Below are 18729 nucleotides of genomic sequence, written 5' to 3' on the forward strand. Positions count from 1 at the left end.
TGAACAAATACACCAAGGATCTCCTCTGCTGCTTAAAGAGCCTGCAGGCTGTGAGTGAAGGTGGCTGTGATTTGATGGGACGAGCTCACTGCTGTGTGCGTCTGAGCCAGAAACACTTTAAAGGACCTTAAAAATGACCCTTTTAAGGTCCTTTGCTTGGGCGCATTGTTTTTTCCTTCTGTCTGTTCTAGAAGTGGAAACTTATCTTCACCAACAGGATGCGATTAACATGCAGACTTTTAGCTTTAACTGACGGCTTTAACAAAAGTATTGCATTAACTTTTTAGGAGTTACACTCTTGTTTATACATATAGTCTCACATTTTCAGATGCTCAGAAGAAATTGGACAAATATACAATTTTACAACCCCGCTTCCAAAAACGCTGGGACGCTCTGTAAACTGTAAAAACAAAATGCAACCCCTTTTTTATTTACAACTGAACAAAGAAAACACATCACATTTTTAAAATGAGAAAGTGTACAGTAAAGCTAAACCCCACTATGAAGATTAGCATTATCTTGTCAAAACATGCAAGAACTTCCCTGGAAACGCTGTCGTCTGGGAGCTGTGTATAAACACAGTTCCTTTATCAGGTATCTGTAGTAGCTTAAACAACATTCAGCCCAGACTGAAATACAGCACAACTAAAACTAAAGAGGACAGGAGATTTATAGAAGTACCTCGAGGCGAGGAGTGCTCTGCTGAAGGAAATCTGGTTTGCTGAGTCAGAGACTTCCTTTAAAGTGGTCTTAAAACTTTCACAGGAAAGTGTTCCTGATTTTACTCATGCTTGAACTTCTCTGTCTCTATTTCTTTTAAGAATCTGTAACTTTCATTGTGCTTCACTGGTATTTATAGACCTTATCTGAACATTGTGGTTCACGACAGAATTTTACACATTTCTGTAGATTCCTCTTTTATTTTGAAAGGATATCTTTCTGTGTTTGTTTGTTTGTTTTTACTTTGTCTTTTTCTATTTTTTTTACTCTCATCGGTTTCTCCTGTTCTCACTCTGCTGCCTGTTCTTTTTTTTCTGCCTTGGTGGATTCATTGTTTTTGGGTTTGTTTGTTATTTTTCCTGTTTACTATTTTTCTGCAGCTTTGAATCATCTTAGTATTAAATCCCCCCCGCATTTGGATCCTTGTTGGAACTGCTGCAAACCTTTGATTCATGCGAGAATCAAAGACAGATAATTTGGTAAACGACTGTTAGTGCGTAACAGCCAAGCAACTGGTATGATCCCCAGGTCATGGTTTTTGTTGTATGAGCTGTATCTCATATATCCGTCATAGCGACTGTGAGACCAGCAGATATCAGAATACTTTATTTATCCCAAAGGAAATTATGTAATCAGTTATCTGTACAACTGATTACCAGAAAATTACCAATTTCAGTAATGTGTTGGACAGTGAGACATCTTAAAAGTGCCTCATTGGTACAAAACAGACACAGGAACGGCAGAGCCGACCTTGTGCAAATTAAACACGCCCAAAAAACACTACAAAACTGTAGTGTCTTAATTCCAGGTTAATACTTCAGGACAGTAGATGCAGTGGGAGTAGGAATGGGAATTGATAAGAATTCCAAATCCAATACTGACATCAGTTATGATTGCGATTCTCTTAGATTCTCATTAGCTCCACTTTGAGTCACCACCATCTCTTAGCAGCACATCAAAGACATTCATGTAAATTAATTATAAGTTTTGTGTTCAAATGTTTGTGCGAGTTGGAGGTAGTTCCCTTCATTGTTGTGATCTGTGTTGGGGGTCGTTATTACACAAGTTACACAGAATGCCTGAAATGCCTTTTCATATAATTAGCATTTAACAATATTAACCTATGGGCTACAGTCCCTGTGAGGACACACCACATGATCTTTGTCTTAGTATTTTAGGTATCAACACAAGGCAAAGATGAAAACCAGCACAGTGACTTAAAAACGTTAACTGCAGTGATTCTACTGTAGAAACATGAACAGGTAGAAACAGAGGCTGCACCCTGACTGCTAATCTCTGCTGTTGTTACTGTGGAAGTTCAGGGTCTGGCTGCTGCGATGGGGTCAACATTCACAGCATCACTCCGGGTTTCTGGCTAGCTTAGCATTAGCATGCTGTCTGTGCAGGTGCTTGTAAAGAGTTGCGTTAGCAGTATAATGCAGCTGTTTCTGTTCTAGATGCAGTTTTCACTTTACCAACGTGCTCTCGTCCTTATCTGTTGTACGAACATCTGTTTACTGGATGCTATGTAGAATAGATACACTGCATATATCCTGGAAAGATCACTATCACATAGCCACTGGCTTACATGCAAATTTAAAATCACTAATTAACCTGCATGCATGCCTTTTTAAGGAAGCCCGAGTACCTGAAGAGAACCTGCACAGGCCTCGGCTGGCCAGTGGATTCAAACCCAGGCAACAGTGCTAATCCACTGTGAATGTTTAACAATGAGTCTTCTATATAAAACAGAATTTGAGTACTGGGTTTGGACGTGAGTCATGTAAACACTCACTTCCTGCAGTGAGAAATTAACCTCCATCGGGCTGATTAGTTTCTTGTCTGGTTTCTTTCACCCTCACGACTCCTCCCTTGCTGTCCGTCTCTGAGTTTCTTCACACTGCCATCAATTACTCCTTAATGACCTAAATCACTTCTTCTCGCTCCCATCTCTCCACCCACGAGCCTCCGATGGCAGCCCACATTTCTCGCTGAGGGAAACTCGCCCTGCAAGATGTTGTCACGACGACTGCATTTCTAATGGCGACTGCGGCGCCACCACAGCAACCAGTGACTCCAGTTTGTTTGGGTTCATTAGTGACGGTGGTCATAATGTGGAGAAGAGCTCCAGGCGACAAACATCTTAACTGCAGACAGATCATTTAGCAAAGTTTAGAGCTGAACTGGCAGACGGTTTGCTGACGCTCGCGTCATTCACGCTGACTCATTCCTCTCCGTGTCTTCACCCTCAACATCAATACAAACATTCAGCCCCATTTCTTAGTAGCCAGCGTGAGTCTGCAAGAGGAACCAGAGGGGATTAGACCAGAAAATAGAAAAATGATAATCCCTCAATTGAATTTCATCCTCCTTTTGAAAACACCTGCTTATGTAAAGAGCATGTATAAGTGTGTAAACCTCCTCCACTGTCACACTGGGGATCAAATTATTAACATGAATAAACCCCAAAAAATGCTTCCATGTTTTGCTCACTCTTCAGACACAAAGATCACAGATGTCAGAGATGATGGTGCTGACGTTTGTTTCAGGAGCAAATCAAACCATTTTCAATTAAGAGAGTGGGAGGTCTGAGTAAAGTGTGTGTCCGTGTGTGTGTGACGGAGAGGGCTTTATAAAAGGTCTCGAGATTGAATCTGAAGTCAGTTTAGTGTCTAATCAGCCGAAGTACTGCAGCCGCAAACACGGGAAAGGTAAGTACCTCTTTAAGAGTCGGATTACTTTAAAGAAGCTTTTAGTTAATTTTTGTTTCATATGATAGTTTTTTAGTTTTTAATTTGATTCATTTTTTTGTACTTAAATGTTGCTGGTATTTATTTTTTCTGTGTCAGTCAAACAGTTAAAAGTAAATTGAACTTTATAAAATTGAAATTGATATGAAATCCAGATTCATTTAAAGAAAACTGAAGCAGTTTCTTGTTGTGGACAGACCGACCCAACGTGGACGAAACAGACAATATCGGGAACGTTTGCATGCTCGTTTTACGTGTTTTTTCTTTTTTGTGTGTTGAACCCGAAGCCCAGATGGAGTAGGATCCATCAGCTTGATTTGTCTTTGACTTTGGGAGATCATTAGCTCATCATGACTTGCCCGTCACACCTTTCTCTGCATACAGCCGATCTTCCAGCTTTGTGAAAAGTTTGTAGTTTGCTTCGAGGCAGAAAACAGCAGCTGTGTTCATTCTGGATTCTGATGCTGGGGGAAAAAATGAATGGCTGCAGAGGAATCAGATGTGTGGAGAACTCTTTGTTGTTTGTAGGTTCACAGAATTATCTCTTTGTGAGGTAGTGGAAGATAACTTGGTTGCATCCACTAATGAAGCCAAAAATATCCTCCAACACTTAGAATCAGATTCATCCAGATTGTCCACATCATCAAACATTAAAACACAATCAAAACCTTCATAAACGATGCTTTGTGTTCATATTCTACAAGCACATTTATTTCTGTTATTTTTCAGGCTGATTACTGTGCTTTTATATTTACAGGAAATGAAAGAAAAGCAGATGTAAATAGCATATTCTGTAAATATAAGTTGTTCTTCTTAGCAGACACCTAAAGTAATATCTTATATTTTCTGTATTGTTATATTTCAGTGACTTGCATAACTCAGTGGTTCCATAAGAAGTGGTCAGGACCTGGTAATGGGTTAAAGGTCTGTTGGCAGCTATCTAAATAGGGCAAGGAGTGCGTTACAGGTTATTATTTAGCAGTTTATTTGAAGACAAGTTTTTAAACTCTAATCAGAAAATACGATAAGCTTAAATGGGAGGTTTATTCTCATGCAAGTCTTTGCATGTTCCCATGTTCTCTTTTCATTCAGAAGAACTTGTTAACTTTAATTTCAGCTGCATTTCTGTCTGCTGATTATCTTTGAGTTTCAGTAGGGATGCATCCACAGATTAGCACATTTCTTATTGAGTGTCACTTTTCTCATGAGACTCATGGGCTCCTGATTTGAGAGCCAATCAAAAGCTTGGACATTGTCTCAGTATGTGGATCGTGGGGATTGGGGATAAAAATGTGGCGCAGTCGCTGAATAGACTCGGGCACCTAATCATAGCCACAAGAAAAACGCACTCACTCGCTCACACGTACACCGCTGAACTAAACATTTCCACAGTTTACCTGACACACAAGCACGAGAACACAAATGTCAGATTCAGTCTGACATTTGTGTGATGTCATAATGCATCACTCCATATAGTGCAGCTAACCGCTGCGAGTGGGCATTGTGCTCCTGCGCGCTCTGTGCAGGCCTAAAACACACCGAGGATTTCCAGCAGCGCTAAAGTGTCTGAGGTGCTCTACTTCCTGCTGTGTGCTGCATGTCAGAGGAGGCCACTGTGGAAAATGCCCATAAACGATTCTCCTGCAGTTCATGTGTGAAAACGACTCATCTCTGCTGAAGAAAATTTCATTTTCCTCAGTTTGTTGAGCTTGTGCTCCTTTTTCCTGGGAACTGGTGGATGATTTTTATCCATAAGAAAGAAAAATGTTTCCAATAAATAAATAAAGTAAATGGGCTGGTTCTTATAGCACTTTTCAACTCTACCTAAGCTCTCAAAGTGCTTTATGTAGCATGTCTCATTCACCCATCCACACACACATATATACAAGCAGTGTTTTCTATGTCTGGATGGGTTTTTTTAATCTAACATTCCCATAGATGAACCCATCAAAAGCAACTCAGGGTTCAGTATCACCAACCTTCAGCAATAGCTGATGTGCATTCAGAACGTTTGTTTTTTACCTTTCGTATGAGAGGTTTTAATGTGTTTTGTCTTTGCTGCTGTTTTCATGCAGAAGATGCAGACGTCCCACAGGCCTGTGCAGTGGCTCACTGTCATGCTTCTTGTCATTGTTACAACAGTCCAGGGCCAACAAAGCGACAGGTGGTCTCACTGTTCCCACTTTATTTCAGAGTTTATGAATAATAACTATTACTTATTTATTACGCATTTTCTGTTTTTGATGTCACTTTGAATCTAAAACAGTCTTCACTCATTTAAAATGTATTCATGTGCTAAGAGATGAATGGACCCAGTTTGCTGTGCTGCGTTTGCGGCTCTGATTTTGTTTCCATAAATAAATCCGTGTGTTGGATAGAACATGTCATTGATCATTGATGGTTGCTGCATGAACTTTGAGACTGTGCGCTGACCAGCAGCTGCTTCCTGCTCTCTGTTTTCTTTCTGCAGTCGCCGAGCTGTGACCGAACACCAGCTGATGCACGACCGCGGCCGAACCATCCAGAGTCTCAAGAGACTCTTCTGGCTGTCCAGCGCAATTGAGGGTCTCCACACAGCACAGACCCGCTCTGCTGCTTTCAGCCCCACAAAGGTCTTAAACCTGGCTCTGAATCCAGAGCTGATCCCTGATGATGGAAACCCCCAGAATGCCCAAGTCAGGAGCCTCCTGAGAGACTTCTCTAATCTGTACCTGTCAAACGGAGACGACTAACAATGAACAGAAGCAAAACATGAAGCTGAACATATATAAAAAATTTATTGTATCAATTGTTTGAATAATAAAATGCACAAAAAGCACAACTACAAAATCATCCCGAGTGCCCAAAGCACCCATTCAGCTGCAGATGTGTCTCAAGTGTTTAAAAGCAGCTGTAAGTTTAAGTTTAGTTAAAAGAGCTGCATGACAGTGTACCAGTGGGTATAGTGGTAAGGTTTCAGTGTATGACTGCATACGTCTATATGACTGCAGAGGCTTTAAAAAATATTTATTGGGTTTTTTTGATGTTGTTGTTTTTTAATCATGACTGAATATCACACGTTAAGGCAAACACGACAAATTATCTAGAAAACGAATATAAAACTTGTGGGTTATTGCAGACTTTTTTCAATATGCAGCTTTAGTTTTAGGACCAGCACATTCATGTGTTTGAAATTTCATAACTGCAGATGATGCCCAGAAAACCCAAAGTCACAACAGACCAAACTGTGACAGATAAAAGATACATGATTTAGTCTGTTATATATTTATTCATGGAAAAATAAGCGTTTTTTGTTCAGATATTTTAAAATAGTCATACTTATACTAAAATGGACAGTTTAAATTGTGACGTTCTTTTTTTGACCATTTCCCTACAGCTGGTTACCTGGTTAAGTTGAATAGGCTTACTTTTTGTAAACGAAATGCTGTAACCCTTTAGTTTTCAAATTTGGGAAAAAAAATGACCACCTGGTAACAGCAAGCATATATATTTAAAAGACTGTATGCAGATTTTTCCTGTATAAATTCTTTGAATTATAAACACATCACCCCCGATATATAAAAGCTATAATAGGTCACTCAGCTCTGCTACATATTTCAGCTCTCATTCTTGTCCATCAAATGCAAATATACAAATTTTTGATTCGGCAGAAAGATGGCGAAAGTATGAAGCCTAGAAAAAAGTGTGGGACAGAGACACTTTCAGAACCCGCACAAAGGCATGTAGCAGTTTTAAAGAACCTGATCTGGATGAGAACCAAAATTTATTGGCTTCTTTTAAATAGTTTTTATGTGATTTTGCTGGCAGAGAAGCAGCATGGGATTCCCAAATACATTTGGGAGAAAACAACGCTCCTACTTCAACAAAACTTAAATTGCGTAAATTGGTTAATATGTTTTTTTTTAAATACCCTCTTTAATGTCCGCCTTATAACATAAAAATAGCATTTTAATTATGTTATCTTCTTGTAATGTTAAAAGGTCCTTGAAGCATTAGACATATTTACATACCTGCAGCTATGCCTTTCCCACACCTCAGTAGTGCTTTTTTTTTTATCATTAACTGAAATGTTTTCAGGTTGGTCTCTTTTGTCCTTTATTGTGCTGCTTTGAGCAAATTTGCCTGATGCACAACAGTGTTGTTGATTTTTTGGAGGTGTCCGTTGCTCTGCATCCTACAGCTGCCCATAGCATCCCTCTCTGCACAGTTTTTGCAGGGAGTCTAACCTGAACTTAACACGCATCGTAGCACTGTGTGCTATGATAAGTTCTGAATAAAGAACCCGAGAAAGTAAATGCAGAGGTAACAGCAAGCTTTAAGTCGAACAGAGTAACAGAAAAATTGAAAAAACTAAGCTGAACACATTTTGAGACAGCAGCATCGCACAGGAACGCAGCCAGTCTGACAAAAGCAAAGGCAAAACTATTGAAAACCACACAGAGGGACGCAGACTACAAGGAGACCACAGAGATTTAAGAGGTGCCCCTGAATGTAAGCATCTCCACCCAACGATTACAAAAAGTCCTATTGTCCAATGAGTATTATACAGTAACCAAGACCCAGACAAAGATGTGCTGCCTAACAAAACAAGGATGTGGCTGCAGGTGAAGACCATGTTATATGTACAGCAGAAAAGGCAATAGAGAGTTATGTTCAATTACAGCAGCATGGTCTGATTTAACTCCTATACTGAAAGCTGACTGAGGATTTTGACTTTCAGCCTTTTCAATGAATTCGTGTTACAAAGTGAACGATTACAGACACAAAAAAGCCTGCAATACAGGAAGGAATGAGGGACTTTAGTCTGCAGTTACTACATTCAAGAAGACTGATGCAACTGTGCAAGAGGGAGAGGAAAGGAGGGAAATGATGACTCCTTTAGATCTTATTGCAAATATTTGAAATCATTTGCATTTGGCTTTGTGCAACTTTTATGCAGCTGTCAGCATGTTGGAAAATGCGCATGGTCATTGTGCTTTTCTTGGCTGCGTTAGACCAGTGCTATGTGTAAAATAAAATCAGTGCGTTGTGGTTGGTTCAGTTGTGAAAATGCAAAACTGTGTTAAGTTTAACATGTCATATAGTGCAGCTTGAATTCACCCAGAGTCTCAGTAACATTTACAAATTTGTGTGATCAGTGTATAAAGAAATGTGCAAGTATGTATGCAACACTAATCTGAATGCCTGCAATTTTACCTTGTGAATATTTATATTAAACTAAGTGGTGCACAGTTGTACACACGGTCTGTGTCAGCTTACTGCTTAAAGGGGACTCATTATGCTTTGTCTCATCAATCAGTGTCGCAGACTTTACCTGAATCTGAGCAGAGAGCACAGAGTTCATCCTGTTCATCCTGCTAACCTGGTTCAGGTTTTTCCTGGTACCAGGAAACCAGGGACTGTGCATTGTTTCAGGGCTGTGCAGTTAGTGTTAGATGTCAAGTCTAATCTGTCTTTCTTGTTCCCGAGTGTAACCTGTTGTTTGCACCTTGTCACAAACCCTCTGTATTTCTGTCTCTAATCTCATGATTAGAGACTTTTACAGTGATAAAGGAACCTCCTCGCGAGTGTTCTTGACTCGGTTACAGGTGTGAAGGGTTTTTCTTAACCCAGGAAAGAGTTTTGGAATCATCCACTTTAGGTGTCTTCTGTGGTCTCTGACGCATTTTGCATTCAACACTTCTTTGGGCCTCATATTGTCAAATACCAAATTGAGTTAAAAATTCTGTTGCTTACCTTTAAAATCATAAACAATACTGCACCGTGATACCTCATTGAACTCCTTAGTGCCTATATCCCTAGGAGAGCCCTAAGATCATCGGGACAATAACTCTTAGTGCAGCCTAGATCCCGGCTAAAGACCAGAGGTGACTGTGCCTCTGATTCCATCTATTCATTTAAATCTCAATAAAAAACTTACCTGTTTGACTGAGTGTTTTCAGTTAGTTAGTGCACATCTCCTGTATTTTACCCTGATGTTATTTATCTTCTACTAATGTTCCCCTGTATAAATACCCCCACCTTATATTTATGAATACCCAGTAATTTTATCTCCTAAACTATGCTCTAATGTTTTATTTCTTATAAAATGTTTTATTTCTGTCTGTACTTTTGTAATCTGTTATAGCCTTTTATCTTATATCTTATGTTTTAACCTTGTTGTGAAGCACTTTGGTGTACCTTCGGTTTTAAGTGTGCTATATAAATAAAGTTGTATTGTATTGTATTGTAATTCTTTCTAACATCTTTATGGTTAGATTTAAAATCTACTGTTATTGTGTACAGAAGCAAAATTAAGAAAATTGTGTCACATATTCCATCCATCCTAATCAAATCTAATCAGCTGCAGTTTTGTTCCAATAACCATTGAAATTAAGATAAATTTATGTAATTCTTCAAAATACCTATTATAAATACCCAAGGGCATTTCAAGATGGCTGTTGAGTAGCAGTACTTGCGCTGGGACGTTGGGTCAGTGAAGCCTGTGTAATCTCTGTAAGACAAAGGTTCATGTGATAAACTGTGCTGATGTTCCAGATGTGGTCAGCGCTGGCTTTCAGCACAGACACTCCAGTTACCTGTTGCTCAGATCTGTTCTTTATGAGGGAGAGACACTCATTTGCTATAAAGAGAGAGACAGGCATGCAGCTTGTTGAGCTGAGCCTTGATGCAGCTCCAACAAGTGCTTTAGCACAGGTGTATAAGAGAAGTATAAGTAGGATTTCTTTAAATAGTGAATCATGTAAAGCTACTCTGGAGCCCAAAAATGAAAAGAATATGCAGCTGGAGATGAGCTGAAATAAACTTGGCATCATTTGATAAGCCTGGACTTTTACTGCTACAGAACTGAGGAGAAAGATTTGAGTCTGGATTTGAAAGTCTGCACTTAGCCACCCTGGCGACCTTGGACTGGAGGTTTGTGCCAAAGGAGAAGAGCTCTGTGGCCAAATGCTGTATCCTCAAAGGAGTTTAGTTACTGAATCCAGGGACAGTTAAGAGCCCAGCGTGAAGGGTGTGATGGTGTATGTTGAGTAATGGGGCTGGAAATGTCAGGGGAAAGATAATCCGATTAGGACCTTGAAGGTCAGGAGGAAGATTCTGAAATCAGGTCTGGCTTATATTGCAAAGACACCCGGACAGGACAATTATGATCGAACTTTTTGGATAACAACTGCTGCACTTTGAACTTCCTGAAGACCACTTGTTGCTGTCAATCAGTTCTGGGTGTAATAAAGTCGGGTGCAAGGTTTGCAGCATCTGAAGTGGATGAGAGAAACTAAATCTGGGCTGTGTTATCTAAACAAAGAAGAAAAATCAGATAGATAATATTATTTTTGAGGTAAAATCTCAAAACTTACAAAATACAAAAGGTTTTCTGTCTTTTTAAATGCTATTTTTTGGGTTGTGAGGATTAAAAAAACTGTTTTGTTTTTTTTCATGATCAGATAATGATTGATTTATTGCAGCTTGGGTATGAGAAGCCTTTAAATCCATGTTAAAAAGGCTTCTAACCTTAAACTATCAATACTTAGTTACTAAAAGACATTCTTTGTAGCACTGACCCAAAGTCCTTGTCAAAGCAAGTCTCACCACTGTCAGTAAGTCCAATTTTTTTTTCTTTTTTAAATTTCAAATTACTTGAAAGCCAACTCAAGTCAAAACTTTGCGATATTCAAAATTTAGAGATGACAATTCAAATTTTTACTCGTATCTGCCTGGCAGAAACAATCTTCTTTATAAGGAAATAGGAGCCTTTGGTGGAGTGTTTTTATGCAGTGGTTTTGTTAGTCTGACCACCTTGACGTAGCCAACGAACTAAACGAACTTGACACCCCTACACTAGAGGGCGTTTGAGCGGGCTGTGTGCCTGTGAGATGAGTTCAGGGCAAAATTTACCCACTACGAAAGGAAACTTCGCGAGATTTCTGTGATGGCTAACGATAACTAGCCTGCTGTGTCAAACCACAGTGACACCGGTGGTGGTGATCTACCTTACAGATGCAGACGCTTGTTTTGATACTCCAAGTGATAGAGAGGAAATCACAAAGCTAACCGAGGACAGAAAGGTGCTGTCTGTCGACTTCAAACACTCCCACCTGGCCCTTGGACTGTCCGCGACTCTCGTCCTTTAATCGCTCAGGTCAGTCGGCATTACGTTCAGCATCCTGCCAGCAGTCTGGGTTAGCTAGCTAGGCTAGCCGCAGTCACCACGGGAGGTCCATGAGTTTCCGTCTGATCTGAGCAATATGCTGAGTATGCACCGGTGCCTTTAGCAAAATGAGTATGAAAAAGAGTCAATAAACTTGCTGCAAGCGTGTAAATTTATAATGCCACCCTGACATGAGTGTTCCGTAGCCGTTCGCTGCGCTAACGTTGCAGATAGTCCAGCTAATGCACACGCTAACTGATGGGGACTGAGCTAACAGCAAGTGTGCTAGGTTTCAAGAAGCAGGTTGTTTGGTGCCCTCCGAGCTTCGTCAGCAGCTCAAGTGACAGTCACAAGAAGTAGTTTAGAAACGTAGACAAGGTAATGACCGGCAGCCAACCGCTGGCGAACTAACTCCTGTCAGTGTCAGTAATGTCTCAATAAATATTGCGTTATTGATTTAATCTTTCTTCATCGTCTTCTTTGCTCTGGGTCCTGTCATCAGCAACACATGGGCCTTCTCTGTTACTACAGAAATTTAGATGTGCCCTGTTGTCCCGGTTACGAGTCTTAACTTGCCTTTAATCTCAGAATATTATGGGGAGCATAATTAAGCTGATTACTCACATCCACCTATGATTGTAACTGGGTGGCTCTTTGCAGGAGTGTCTTTTCAAGCTCAATACAGAGAGTCATGTTCCGGATGACGTCGTCATGTGGATGTCTTGTCAGTGTGCATTTTCTATATATATCTGTATAAGGCCCCAAGATACTTAAACTCCTTCACTGGGGGCAGCAGTTCATCCCTGACCTGGAGTGGGAACCCCACTCTTTCCTGGTTGAGAACAAGCTCCAGCTGAAAGAATGAGATAGATACAAGTGGTGGGAATGAGATTTCTCCAAAGGGTGGCTGGGTGAGAATTTTGGTCATTTGGGAGGGACTCAAAGAAGAGCCATTACTCTACACATTGAAAGGAGGAAGCTAAGGTGTTCTGGGCATGTCCTACTGGGATAACACTTTGGTGTTCAGGGCCAGTAAAGCCTAGCAATGTCTTGTTGTGTGAGACTGAGGTCTAGGTTTCTTTGCTTAGGCTGCAGCCTCTATCACCTAACTCCTAACAAGTGGTGATGGATGGATGGGCTTATACATTAGAGTAGGGGAGGAACAACTCTCCAAATCCATGCTTTAGGTCGTTCCTAGGTTTGTTTGTTTTTTTAAAAGCTCAGAAACATTATCATAGTTATGGGCTCATCTATCTGCTCCTGCAAAGACACAAGGAAACTTACAACTATGGCATCTATTACATATACGCTTATATAAGTTTTTTTTTTCCATGTAATCGCACTGCTTGTACTGTACAGCAAAAAATATAAACCTTAAGGAGTCTAAACAAAGCCACATTTAAAAGTGTGTTTTTTCGCCAAACCAACAACTCGCAAGCAGTTTAAATTCAGTGGGCACAGAGATGCCTGACAGGCTGTTGAGGCATCTCTGCTGTTCTTAGTTAATTTTTATAACATCCTGAATATTTGCAAAAAGGAAAATTTTCTTTGTCTAGCACTGACAGAAGTGTTAAATAGTCTGTATGTACTAGGAAAATGTTGAATCCATAATTGTGCACCTTTTTCCTTCATATGTGATGTAACAGCGTGCAGTTAACTTCCCTGTAAGTCCAGTCTGGTTATGTTAGTGCTGCTGCTCCACCATGTCCGTTGCCTAAAACCTGCAGTCTTGCTGTGAACTTGTGCTACCAGCATTAGCATTCAGGGCCTGCATCACAGAGACTTAGTCAGAGTTTCGTCTCTATTGATCTGCTAATGGCTCTTTTCTCCATATTGAAACTGTCAGTTAATGTTGATTGTACATAATAATTGATCAGCTGATTAACCCAAACATCTGCTGTCACATTTTAAACTTTACCCCGGTATTTTTAAAACAATAATACATGAGCCTATTTGGCTTTGTGGTAATTAATCTAGGTTTATAAAACACGAATAACAGAAATGGGTGAAGTGTAAAAGAGCTTTTTGTCATCGTGCCCACTCATCTGACAGAGACAGGATCATGGGGAGGGGGGCTCAAACCCTCCTTTATTATACTGATGCATTTCCACTTGTTGCCTTAGCACTGGTTAAACATGGCATCAGACTTGCATTCTTTAACCAGTCTTGAGCATGTCTATGTGGGTGTTACAGGAGCTGCAGATATCTGCATTGCACTTTCACTTTCAAGAGTATTGCATCCACATTTCCATAGTGCAACAGGGCTATAGAGGGAGTTGGTTGTTTAGGCTTTTGACAGCTCACTTTGCAGGAGCCTTTGTCTGACTTTATGCTAAAACTAGGGCATAGTAAGTGTTTCATTTGCCTAAAATAGGTAAATGTTCACTAAAATTATTCAAGCAGGAAAAAAAAATCTATGCCATCAATAACAGTTGCAGTTGGTCATGCAGTATTCCCATGTGGCTCTTGGTATTAGTGAAGTGAATTTGTTTTTTTTAATTTTAGTTAAAAAAAAAAAGTATGTTAACTTTTAGCTGTTTTCAAGTTTTAGCTTTTCCAATTGAAGGATTTGTTAGAGAAAGTTCTTAAGCACCAGATTTAACATTGATGTATAACAAGTAGCCTAGAAGAATAATTATAAAATAATTATAAAATAATAATAATTTTTAGTTGTAGCCTCTGAAATTGGTTTTTGGGATTTTAGGAGCTGCATTCTTTTTTCTTTTTGCTGAGATATTTCCACATGGCAGTTTTATGATGTTGGGTTTTTCTTCTTAGGCATCATCCGGCCTCACTGTGGATCTTTAGCCCCTCGGGCAGGGCAGTGGCAGTGGCAGAGGTAGAGCCATCAGGGACCAGACCAGCAGGAAGCAGGGCTTCATGAGCGCCACGGGGCAGCAGCAAGGGGGGGGTCTGCGTACTCGCCGAGGCCTTAGCCGGGACAAAGACCCCGGGCACGGCATGGGCATGGAGGCAACCTGCTGGCTGTCCCCTGGAGTCCTGCGCAGGCTGATTGAGTTGCCCTCACCCCCCCTGTCTCGACACCAACTCAAGAGACTGGAGGAGCACAGGTAATGCAGGTTTCTGCTGTGTATGCTGAACTCAGGAAAACAAAGTTTTAGTAAGTGGAGTGAAAAGACAGTGAAATGTGGGAAATCTATTTTATGTCAAATGTGTACTGTTGCATTACTGGATGCTTGTATTAAAAACGCGCAAAGATTTCAAATAAGGAGGTGAGCGTTTCTACAGTAATCCCTGTGAGCTAAAAGCACATGCTCAGTTTTTTGTTCTACTCTTGGCTGTGTATGATTTCAAACAGAGGGTGTAGTCATAATATGATCATCTCATGCACACAGGTGCAGTGTTCAAATCCTTTTGTGAGGGGCACCCAGTCAGAAGAGGGCTGACACTGAGTCACGAGATGCTCCTCTACACCAAATATTAAAAAAGTGTGGCAGCGTTTTTTAACTTCACAGGTTGCCTTTTAACAGTCTGAAGAGAATGGAGCTGAGTCCTCAGCATAGTGACTCAAATTGTAATAATTTTCTGTAGAGACTTTAGCTTCAGGTCTGTGTTTGTGGTCTCCACAGCATGAAACACGACTTGCCTGCACCAAGTGTTCTCACAGACTTGTTTCAACGTGAAAAAAAAAATAAAAAAATGAAATGATTCCCACAGCCACTCAGACACAATACCTCCTAAATTAAACCCGATTTCTCCAGGAAAATTTGTGACTTAAGCTTATATTTGTCAAGATTTGTGCTAGCGCTCTCTATTATTGAAATATGTTATTCAAAAATAGTGATGTACGTAGTTATTATGATTGGTTTAGGAAAAAAACTGCTGGTATGTCAGGATTGACGAGCTATGTTACTGTTAACAGATCAGGCCTGTAGCAGCTTGTGCTGAGTTTTTTTTTTTCCCCTTCCCTTCTTCGTGTTTCCCTCTCAGACTCACCGGTCGGGTTGAGTCACACCTCGAGTTGAGTCAAAAACCTTATTATCACTTTCAGTTTAATTTAAGGTCAAATAATGCATCAGAAGTGAAAACATAGTCTTCCCAATTAAAACGGAAGTCATTTCAAAATTTTAAAAAAAGTTCAACAAAAGTACTTGTTTGAATTTAAGAACTTAATCCAAATAAGTTAACAATATTGTTTGAGTTTAACCACAGAGTTCTGGTGAACTGTTATTTTGAAGCCATTAGTCTTGTCTGAGACTAATGAGCTAGCAAAACCGACATCTTCATTATCATCTTTAGTGTTTCCGTCAGGATGTTACAAGCTCGATGGGGTGAAATTGATCCCCTCTTGGGCCTAAGCAGCTGGGATTTTATTTATTTTTAAGATGTTAAATTAGGGTGTTAAGATAAATTGGCTAATGATACTGTTAACTGGATTTACACATATAATAGCAGTCTTAAAGAAGCAGCCACAGTGTGTTATCTAAAATGTGTAGGAGGTGAAACGGTGCTGGAATTTCTTGCAGTGACGTGATTAAGAACATTAAAAATCCATCCAAATGGAGTTTAAGGTAATGTTTTTATTGTCTGTGAAGGTTCTCAGTCATCCAGGTCATCGTAGTCAAAGGAGCTTACAAAGAAAAGTGTCTGGACTTCTTTAAGTTGCTTGAAGACGTTTCACCTCTCATCCGAGAAGCTTCTTCAGTTCTGTTTCTATTATTAAATCTGAAAACAGCTTAAACATTTTAACATTTAAAGGACTGGCCACCAGCCACCTCTGAATTCAGAGGACTTATGGTTATTGGTTTAAAGTTTTTAATGATGCTATTTGATGTCTATGGTATTTACCTATGAAGGGGTTTTGTTATGTTTGTCTGAAAGGTACTATAGAAATGAAATTGTACTTCTAAGTCTTTTTAGAATGTATTTAGTTATAATTTAGAGCACAAGCTGAGAAAAGTAGGTGAACCCTTCAGTTTATAACTCACAGAACCTCCTTTAGCAGCACCAAACTTGAAGTATTCCCACAAGCTGCTAATGAGACTTAAACAAGCACGAGGAGGACTTACGGACAAGTCCTCACTGAAAAACTGTTTCAGTTCATAAATATTTTTGTATCCTCTGTTTTGTGTCTGTAACTGTGAACGAGATGAAGATCACAAGACATTTTAGGTAATTAAAACAGAAATCTTTGCAAGAAAAAGTTTGTGAACCTTTGAGAGGAACAAATCTTCCAACTTTTAACCGTCCGAGACTAATGTAAAAGTATAACAAATATTCATGTATTTGACGAAACACCTATGTACTAAAGCAAAATGTTTTAGATCAACCATAAACCATATAATGTAGCGTCCCATTTGTCTGGATGAGATTTTTGTGTTTTGTTCTCGTGCTGGTTGGAGCATTAACCTTCATTGAGTACTTTGATGATAACTCTTCATTGCAGCTCACAAACTCAAGAAACTCTAGCTGTAACTCTGTTTCTACAGCTTGGTGAGATATATTTAAACACAGTTAATAATTGTCAAGCCCTCGTAAAAGTCGGTAAACATTCATATCTGTCGCTCCTCTGTATCTCAACTGCTGCCACCTGTTGCCCATCCCTGCAGGTACAGCAGTGCTGGACGCTCCCTGCTGGAGCCTTTAATGCAGCGCTACTGGGAATGGCTGGTAGGACGTGTCCCTTCCTGGATTGCACCCAATCTCATCACCATCATTGGCCTGGCCACCAACGTCTTCACCACCCTCGTGCTCGTCTACTACTGCCCAACTGCCACTGAGCAGGTTAGCCGATAATCTTAAAGAGGATGAGGTCCATAGCTACAGCGCTACTGTTATTGTTATTTTCTGTCAGTGTTTTATATTAAAACATAACCAGATATGAAAGTGGTAAGATTAGGTCATAGGAGCTGCTGGAAGGCTTTTAATGTGAAGCCTCAGAAGAGCTCGGAGAAAGAAAAGTGTAATAAGAAAATCATCAGTTAACTCATGATTGAAAGCAGTGTTGGTAAAGATGCTTTTAGATTGGTATATAAAAGAGAAACATTGGCACTGTGGTGTTGTCTGTGTGTTTGTGCACATTTAAGCCTCAGTGTTGCTTTTTTGGAGGCAGAAATGATGTTAATTGAACACAGGATGGAGAGAACCTTCAAAAAAACAACAGAAAAATAATATAAATGTGCTTATTAATTCTATAAAGTTGGACATTTTAACATGGGAATCTATGGGGTTGATGAAGTTTGAGGGTCAGCCTCAAGTGGCCATTAGAGGGACTGCAGTCTTTTTTGTTCTTGGTGTTAACTTCGCTGTTCAGATGCTGAGGTTGCTGCTTGGTCACGATTTCATTTTGTTTGTGGAAGTTATAAATCGTTATTAATATCAATCTTATTAAACAGGCATGTTTTGAATAAAGTCACTTTGAGCTGACTTAATTTGTTGACAAGAGTCAGCATGAATGAATCAAATCATAAAGACATGTCACTTGCTCTGGCTTATATCCATGTAGACAGCTTTGTAATGATCTTTTAGTCTTTGTAATGCTAACCCATCGGACTGTAACTGTATTTAATTTCCACTGAAAACATCCTGGTTGGTCTGGAGAGTCCACATACCTGAATACCAGTGATTTTCCTTTAGAACTACCTTCAACCTCCAACAAAAACTGTTGACTTTCATATGTGAGCTCTTAGGACTCAAATATATGAGAGCTTCTTTAATTACTTCAGCTACCGTATATATATATTTTTTAATCTGGTGATATTTATTTGGGTGACAGAGGGGAGTAAAAAGGCAACTGACGTTCTTGCAGCCAGCACTGACATGTTGCTGCTGCTTCTGTCATCTGTGGGCGTTTCAGCTACATTGAAATATCAAATCTCACAATGAGGGGGGAAAAAGTGAGAGTATTTCTGTCTGCTCTTACATTAGAAACTGCACAGGTGCTTTTGTTTCTCCAGTGTCCTTAAGGTTTAATAAATTATTCTGATTCTGATTTGAGTGCGTTTGTCTGTAAAGACTTGAATGAGAGCGACAAGTGAAGCATTTTACACACATGTAATAATTGACTGAGCTGGATGAGTTACTACAACTACAAGCCTAAAGGCAAAAAACTTTAATGACTGTTCAGATGATCTCCGTTCATTTCCACTC

At 39.8% G+C, this 18729-nt stretch overlaps 1 protein-coding gene and 1 long non-coding RNA gene across 2 annotated transcripts in view; both read left to right on the plus strand.

Annotated features, from left to right (window-relative positions):
• Positions 1-3344: 3344 nt before the first annotated feature.
• On the plus strand, positions 3345-6291 carry pth4. Its single transcript, XR_001336138.2, has 3 exons — positions 3345-3431; positions 5546-5634; positions 5941-6291. It is a non-coding gene; the product is annotated as a parathyroid hormone 4 (long non-coding RNA).
• A 5091-nt stretch (positions 6292-11382) lies between these two features.
• cept1b (choline/ethanolamine phosphotransferase 1b) overlaps positions 11383-18729 on the plus strand; it is a 20136-nt gene continuing 12789 nt past the window's right edge. The window contains exons 1-3 of the mRNA XM_005917800.2: positions 11383-11610; positions 14398-14690; positions 17190-17364. Coding sequence (XP_005917862.1) covers positions 14500-14690; positions 17190-17364 — 366 coding nt within the window. The 5' untranslated portion in view covers positions 11383-11610; positions 14398-14499. The remainder of the gene's footprint in view (positions 11611-14397; positions 14691-17189; positions 17365-18729) is intronic.

This window comes from Haplochromis burtoni, unplaced genomic scaffold, assembly GCF_018398535.1.
Source record: "Haplochromis burtoni strain Fernald_Lab_line unplaced genomic scaffold, NCSU_Asbu1 Contig_26, whole genome shotgun sequence".
Classification (NCBI taxonomy): Eukaryota; Metazoa; Chordata; class Actinopteri; order Cichliformes; family Cichlidae; genus Haplochromis; species Haplochromis burtoni.